Genomic DNA, 8,649 nt, shown 5'->3' with positions numbered 1-8,649 from the left:
AGCCTCACAGTGTACAAAGATTATCCCACTACATTGAAGCCATAATATATAAGCAAAAGACCTGTAAGGTTTTTTAAAGAAATACCCAAATAGTGCATTATTGGACTAAAAAACAAAACAAAACTCCAAAAATACCATTGAGTTCATTTTGTGTTAACCATCTACTGCTAGACATAGAATCAGCTCTTAAATCTGGTTTGTATATCCAGTGAGACTCTTGGAGAAAACTATTTTTTCTTTTCAAGTGGTTATCAGTTAGAAATAGCTTCTGAGTTAGGCATGGGGGCTTATGTAACTTCTGCAGACCCTGCACATATTTCCACAGTCTCTGTGAGTTCATAAGGGCATCATTCCTGTTGGGTCTAGAAGGCCTTGTTCTATCCCCAGTGGCTCACAATCTTTCTGCCACCTCTTTTGGAGAGGTCCCTGATCCCCTGTGGGAAGGGAGTTGAAGGAGATACTCCATTTAGGACTGAGTGTTCCAAGCTAATAGCATGTCTTGAAATGTCTCCCTTATATTTCTTAGGAGATTTTCATTGTTCATTTTTACACATGCATCAGACACATTTGTATGGCTATTCTGTACCATTTTTAGTCTACCTCTGTGTGAGGTTTTTAATTGTTTATATCTTGAAATTATATATAATGCTTCATTGAATGTCCTTGGGTCTGTGTTTATAGAAGTAGATATTTGTAAGATATTTAAAATTTTATTCCTCACAGTTTCACTAATAGAACACTATCACTTAATAATTTTGCCTGTATGTTACCAGAGACTAAATAACTCAGTGTTTTATTTTAATATATTACATACATCTAATTATCATTACATTTGGACATTTATTATTTGTTTTGTCTCTCGACATTTTTGTGTGAACTGTTAGTTCATAGCTTTTCTTCATTTTCATGCTTTTTTTGGTGCTTTGTTCCTCAGTTTTTGAGTTCTTTATATGGGAAGCAGAGTTTCCACTTAGCTGGGATGTTTTACTACTCCATCGTTTTAGTCAGTAAGTTCTCCTTTGAAATGCTTGCATTTGATATTTTTAAATTCTTTGATTTTCCTTTGGTCAGCTCACTTATTGCTTCCTTTCATTACCTCTAGAATTTAAGGGACATTTAGAAATCCCTTTCTTACAGTAAGCTTAAAGAAAATCTGTCTTATTTTCCTCAATAACCTCTGTGATTCCACCCTTTGCTTAAATCTTTAACTCAATTTTTAGTTACTCTAAACATGGCAAGTTTCATGGATGTACTTTAAGTTATTTTTTCTAATTTAATTATGGTTTATGTGTATGGGTTTTTTCACCTGCCTATATATCTGTGTAACATGTTTGTACAGGGCCCATAGTAGCCAAAAGAGGGCATCAGATCCCCTGGAACTGGACTTATGGATGGTTTCCAGGACTGGGAATTGAATCCATGCCCTTTGTAAGATCAGCCAGTGCTCTTAACTGCCACCTCATCTTTTCAGCCCTTCATTAAACACTGATGTCCATTCATGTTGGCTTCTATTTCTAAGCTTTCTAGCCTATTTCATTCAGCTCTTTGTCTGTTTTTCTAGCAGTGATAAGACACTGTTATTACAGAATTTCTCCAGAAAGTTTTCATTTTCTTGGTATGGTATCAGGAGTCTCAAGTGTTTTCCTTCTCTCTTATTAACTAATCTTGTGTATTTTTTCACATAAGAACTTTACCATCAGGCTGTCAAACTCAGTAAAATGTAGGTATTTTCAAAATTGAATTAAATTTATATACATCAGCTTATGAAGAATGTTTTTAAATGCTGAGTTTGACAGGGAGAAGTCAAACTTAAATAGCATTGCTCCACAACCCTTATAATGGAATCTAAAGTCCTTATTCAATCATGTCAGGCACATCCACAACTGAATTTTGAACCAAAATACTGGAATATTCACAGATATTCCTAGGAATGGAACATGGTGACCTTGTAATAGAGCACAAACAGCAAATTCTTGAATACATTTTACTAACATTTGTAACAATGTGTGAAATCAGCAGCTTTCTATCATGAGACTGCCCAGACCCTTTATTTCAAGACTGTTTGACTTTTTCTTCACAAAAAAGAAAGTTCTTGACAAATAGGATGTACTTAAACTCTCCTACACCTTGAGCTATAACAGAAGACCATCATTTTAAGAAACTGGGGTATATTTTTAGGACTCCATGAAGGATGTGTCCCTGAGATTGAAATCCTGGAAGCCTCAAGAAAATGTACCACTTCTTTGTTCTTAAGTATGATAATTTTATCTTAGTCATCAAGTCATTTATCCAAGGACAATGCCATAATGTGTGTGAGATGCTGTAGCAAAGTACCGTATTAGGTAGATGATGAGCAAAATTAATTTTGTTTTCTTATGGTTTTAATGTTTTTGCTTGGAATTTTTCATTATTTGGCTTAATCATATTGTTTTAGAAGCTATCTAATTTAATCATGCTGTTCTGTTTATCAGTGTTGTGTAGGTCTTTCAGAGGGTTTGTTGTTGTTCCCGAAGTAGAAGAAAAATTTAGGGGCTTTCTGACACTTCCATGTGTTACAAGATTTTTAACCAACACCCCTCATTTTTATTCTTTTCCCACCATTAACAAATGTTCTTGAATGTTTCTCCTAACCACATCAATGTATTCTTCCCAAAGTTGGTGTCTTTTAAGATTGCAGTTTTAAACTAACCTCCATATCAATTATTTGATACTACTTTGATATTCATTGTTTATAACACATATTCATAATACATCCTGATGAGACTAAATTGTGATGTGTCCATACCAACCTCTAACTTACATGAATTGTTTACAACTGTGCTTTGCCACCCCAACCCTGGCGCTGATCCCAGACCCCAGAAGTCAGTACTCCATTATCAGACTATTTCTTACTTTCCACATGTGAGACAATACACAGCTTTGAATGGAACTGTTTTAAAGTCTTTGTCCTAAACTGTACCATAGTCTTTTGATTTTATGTTTTCTTTTTCATTTTCAGGCTTAATTCATGACTAGATTTTCCGTATAAGCTCAAGGTCAACTTTAAGTTTTCTTAACCATCTTCCTTCGTGTCTATCTTGTGCAGTTTTGGTGTCTTTTTCTGTCACAAATACAGTGATAGGAGTGAGACAAATCAAGGGCTAGAATGTAATTCTTTTTCTCTTTAATCACAATTAATTTGGTGTTTTAATATTTTATTTTTTATCACTTTTTTGTAGATTTACCTTTTTTCATTATTGAGGGAAAATACTAGAAGTCATGTAACTAAGTCACCCAAATTGTTTTCTGCTTACATACTACACATTTCTTTTCTTTCTTTTTTTGTGGAGAGGGTTTCTTTGTGTAGCTTTGGAGCCTATCCTGGAACTTGCTCTGTAGAATAGACTGGCCTCAAACTTATAGAAATCCACCTGCCTCTGCATCCTGAATGCTGGGATTAAAGGCGTATACCACCACTGCCCAGCCTCCTACCCATTTCTCATGGTGTTTTATCAGTATACCTTCTATATATACATGGGAGGGGGAATAGTAACACACACACACAAACACACACACACACACACCTTTATACACTCACAAGTCAATTTCTAATCTGTGTACATAGTAGATGTATCTAGTGTTGACTATCTGGTTCATTTATTATTTAAATTTCTACTTTGCTGGTGCTGGTTGTGAAGAAGAGACTGTATGTTTTCCCAGAACTTCTAAATGTTTCTCCTTCTGATTCAGGTTCACAAAGATGGATGCAAAGAACCCAAAGACTCTGTTGGATCTCGCTATACAGAGTCTGCTGAGAAATGAGTCTGTAGCAATCCAAGCTCTGCAGGATATGCCAAGAGACTTGTTTGTTCCCCTGTTCATTGCTGCCTTCGAGGGTGGGCATAAGAATGTATTGAGTGAGATGGTGAAAGTGTGGCCCTTTCACTGTCTCCATATTGGGTCATTAACTGTACAGAAGCCTCAACATGAACTCCTGAAAGCCATGATTGAGAATCTTCCAGTGCGTCCTTCAAAGAACTCTGCTTCTAGGTAAGATTGTGTAAGAGAAACCTGGAAAGACAGAAGAGGTTGTACCACAGCCTGCTACTCTCCCAGAAGGAGTAACAAGTAAATGCTGAAGATTCATGTGTGAGGCTGTTGCCCGCAAACTTGGTAACACATTAAAGACTGATAGTATTCAATGTTAATTATAAAATCTGTTACTGATTATATTCAATGTTCATTATGAAATCTGTTACTGGGGTTCTATTGATGGGTTTATGTAACAGGTGTTACATAAGAGAAAGACAGGAGCTTTAAGACTGGAGGGAGTCTAAGGTGTATAAAGGATTGGGGGGAGGAGGCTGAAATTTCATGAGAAACATTTGTTGATAGTTAATACAAGGAGTGTCAGCTATGATAAAATAATTAGTTCCTAGATGTCATTGTTGATTCTACTTGGTTTCATTATTGTTGGCTCTTTCTCAGGTATTCTATCTCCTCTTACCCCTACAGGATACCTAAACTGAGGATCCTAGATTTAAGGCAAGACAACGACTGTAAGACCACATGTCCTGTAGTCAGAACCAAGGAACCTTTCTGTTTTCATTCTTGTGCTTATTCTGAAAGCTCTATCCTGAAAATAGAAGGGCAGAATCATTTTGTAAATTCAGAGTCCATGATACAGTTCCCCAGGCCTGTAGAGTTACTAGTGGACCTTTCCCTAGATGGCTCCTTAGTGGAAAAGGAATTTTTGGTTTTGCTTATAAGTAAAATTAGGGAGAGTATAGGGTCTTTGCACATATGCTGTCGAGATTTGCAAGTTGATAAACTGAGTGACAGCAAATGCACCCTGAGTATTCTTGATCTCAACTGTGTTGGTCAGTTGTCAATTCATAGGGGTTCACTGAGTGATATCACCAATGTCCTGTCTCAGATGGACCACCTAGACAGCCTCAGTCTGTCTAAAGTCACTTTTAGATCTCTGAGTGGGAAAGTCTTTAAAAATTTCCTTGGTCACTTGCGACGTATGAACAACCTTAAGGAAGTCAGCCTGTCTTCATTCTGTCTCACAGGGCATCTGGACAGAGTGCTGAGGTAAGAGTTTGGGGTAGGGCCCTGGGTTTCCTGATAGCCTGTTGAGACAGCAAATAAAACATTCTTGGGTGTTCCTAAACTCCTGAAAAGCTTTTGTGCTTCCCACTTTGTCACTTCTGGGAATTTGAAAGTGGAGAAAGAATTACAAAAATTAAGCAGCCAGCAATGTACAGACAAGTGCAGAAATTAAAGGTGAAAAACACTACCCTTCTAGGTATGAAGAGGAAGAGGGATTGAGATGGGGGAAGATGTTTTGCTATAGTGTTGATGCACCTAATCAAAGATGCCCATAGTTCACAATGTCAGATCACTTTACTGATATGTGATCTCCAAGGCATAGACCATGAAAGTAGAGGTTGGTATTTAGGGACTGACCAAAGGGAATTTTCAGTTGCCTGCTCTTTCTGATCCCTCTCCACTAAAAAGGGAAACTGAATTCTACAATGGATAATGTTGTATATGAAGTGCTTTCAGTTTTTTTATTTAGTATTTATTTAGTATTTCTTAAAATTATCTATTATAATGCACTGTACACATTCTTAAGATTAAAAGAAATTGTATCTCAGTGTTGAAAACAAAACTTTCAGCCAGATATGGTGGCATGAGATATTAACTTCAGCTCTCAGGAGGCAAAGACAGGCAGATTCTGTGAGTTCAAGGCCAGTATATCCTCCATAGTGAGTTTCAGAACAACCCCGGCTAGATAGTAAGATCCTGTCTGAAAACAATTCTCAGAGGCACAAAACTGTTAAGTGAACTAAAGCTCACATTAACACATTAATACCCAATAACAATGCATGTTAAAAGTAGTTTATTCTAGATATAAAGTTGTGGATTTCCTTATTCAGACTTCATTCCTAAGAAGTTTTTTTTGTTTTGTTTTCTCCCTACAGAGTCCTGCCACCTGGACTGCATTTCTTGTATCTGTCATTCTGTGATCTTTCCTACAGAGACTTCAGGTTTATGGCCCAGAGCTCTCAGGCCTTCCGCCTGAAGATGTTGAATCTTAGCAACAACCCAATGTATTGGGATGATTTTGAGCCTTTTCAAACTCTTCTGGTAAATCTTTCTGGTACTCTTCGACATCTAGAGATAAATCATTGCCTTATAAATGATACTGCAATCTCTGTTCTTATCCCTGCCCTGATTCGTTGTACTCAACTCCGTGTCCTGTGCTTTGCTTCTAACCCCATCACAATGCCTATGCTTGTGACTATGATGAATAATTTAACACCCTTGAAGAATCTAAAATACGTGATTTATCCCATCCCTGTACATTGCTATGCAGTATGGCCTTTTCAGGGCAGTATAGACCGAAGGAAGCTTGCTCTTGTACAACTACAACTGAAGGTGATGCTAGAGCTTGCAGAGAGGGCTGACATGACCTGGATCACTTACTTAGAATAAATTTCACAGTCCAACACAGTTTCAACCCGATATGTACTACTTAAGTACTAAATGTTATTTCCTGGACACCCACACACAATATATAAGGTTCTTTACATTGTAGGAAATTACACATAGTGAACATAGGCATGTAACTGATTCCTACACAGAATAATTTAGAAAAGATAGAGGACTTTAAGAGTTCCAGTGTATCACTTGTCTACTATTGATATGTTTCATTTTACTGACCACAGTGATGTGCATTGCCTGTAATACAGGATGATCAAGTCCTAGTTTGCTCATCTCTGCCAACACTGTTTGGTTTGCTTGTTGGTACATCTCACAAATCAGAACAATGACAACCTTTCCCGCCTATATTTGTGGAAAGGGTGGTGGTTTTTGAAGACAGTGTTTTCATCCCCTAAGTTACTTTAGGCTGGTTTTGGTTGCTTTTGGGAATCTGTCAGGATTTAATAGTGAGGCCAGGAAAGAAAGATAGCAGAGGCTCTGAGGTTTCAATAGACCTTTCAAGAACATAAATATACTTTCCTGCTTCCTTGATGTAGGCCTGTTCTAAAGTTTCCACTACTTCTCATGAAGTCTTCAGCTGGCTATCCAGTCTTTGTCAGATGATTTTTTTTTTAGGTGGGATTTAGGGTCCTTGCCATAATATTCCCCTGCTTCCTTTAGTTCTCTTACTCCCAATTCTGTTAATCCTGTCATTTCCTTAGCTGTATAAATCATTCCCTATATATATTTTGATTCTTTTTCCATTAGATGTGCCCCATTTGGTATGATACATATTAGCCATGTGTGAGTACTAAGTCCAACTTATTTTATATTCCAGAACATAACATAATTATAAATTCAGTTTGTATATCCTAGACTTACTTAGAAAAGAGGATGTAAATTCTATAGTTAATAATTTATACAGGGCTAAGGAAATGCCTCAATCGTCTAGTTGCTTACCACACAAGCCCGCCTGTGCTCAGATCTGAGCATTGCATTTGTGTAAAAAGCTGAGCATCCAAGTGCACAATTGTCACTCCAGTGTGAAAATGTGGAGGAAGGAAGAGCCTTGGGACCATGTGGCCAGACATTCTAGCAAATTAGGGATACGAGGTTCAGTGAGAGATCCTGCCTCAGAAGATACATGTAGAAGAAAAAAAAACAGATACTGACTTTTAGCATATATGTGAGCATGTGCATGAGCATACACACACACACACACACATACACACACACACACACACACAGAGAGAGAGAGAGAGAGAGAGAGAGAGAGAGAGAGAGAGAGAGAATCAAGTGCACGCACCTCCTCCCACACATGAACATGGACAGTTAAAATATTTTACTCATATTGTTAATTTCTGGAAACAGCATTCTGCATCACAAAGACATGGTAAAGATATAAAATTAGGATTTGTTCCTTCCACATGTTGAAATGCCAAAACGACTATATTTCACTGACTCACTAACAGAAAGAGTAGACTGTAAGTAATCATTTACACATAATGTTTTCTTACTGAAATAAATCAGTAAAAGGAATGGATTAGATCCTTATATTGTTGTCTTTTTTAAGTGAGGTCATACTTGGTTTCAGTCTGACCATAGATAATTGAATTTTGTTTTCGGTAGTGATACTGGTAAATATATCAAACCATATTTTACAGACATTAGTATAATAGGAAAACTGTTCAAGATAGTTAACATTTGGTTTTTAGTATGTTTTTGGTAGTAACATTGTATTTCCAAGTTAGTAAGAAAAAGCATATTAAAGTATACTGAAATTTATGTGTCATTTCTTTTGTGATGCATTTCAAATTTGTTAATATTTTCCATAATGCTTGATTCATCATATAATGCACAAAATTTCAAAGAACTACTAAAATGTAAGTGCAGTGAGTGATTTACCTACATTGTTTCTAAGTTAAAAATTGTGGAGTTTTTGACACTTTGTATTAAATAATATACTAAAATTAGTTTTGCCTGTTTCTTTGAACTTTCTTTTTTGGTTTTCCTTATGGCTCTTACTATATATTCTCTGAGTAAGCTGGGATCTGGTGCTGTCAGAAGTACAGTTCTGACCGGTGTGTTACAGTGGCAGAATACTGGGAAGATGCAACTGGATCAATATTGGCATATTTGCTCTTTCCTCCATCCTTCCTCAGGTGCCATGTTTCTGTC

General features: G+C 36.8%; 1 protein-coding gene across 1 annotated transcript; it reads left to right on the top strand.

Annotated features, from left to right (window-relative positions):
- Positions 1-3,739: 3,739 nt before the first annotated feature.
- On the top strand, positions 3,740-6,483 carry LOC118573636 (leucine-rich repeat-containing protein 14-like). The gene is made up of 3 exons (XM_036173912.1): positions 3,740-4,029; positions 4,495-5,076; positions 5,970-6,483. The coding sequence occupies exons 1-3, from the start codon at positions 3,740-3,742 to the stop codon at positions 6,481-6,483; spliced, it is 1,386 nt and encodes a 461-aa protein (XP_036029805.1).
- Positions 6,484-8,649: the final 2,166 nt, after the last annotated feature.

Source organism: Onychomys torridus, chromosome X, assembly GCF_903995425.1.
Source record: "Onychomys torridus chromosome X, mOncTor1.1, whole genome shotgun sequence".
Taxonomy (NCBI): Eukaryota; Metazoa; Chordata; class Mammalia; order Rodentia; family Cricetidae; genus Onychomys; species Onychomys torridus.
The sequence above is the reverse complement of the archived record's forward strand: the minus strand, read 5'-3'. Positions and strand labels throughout refer to the sequence as shown.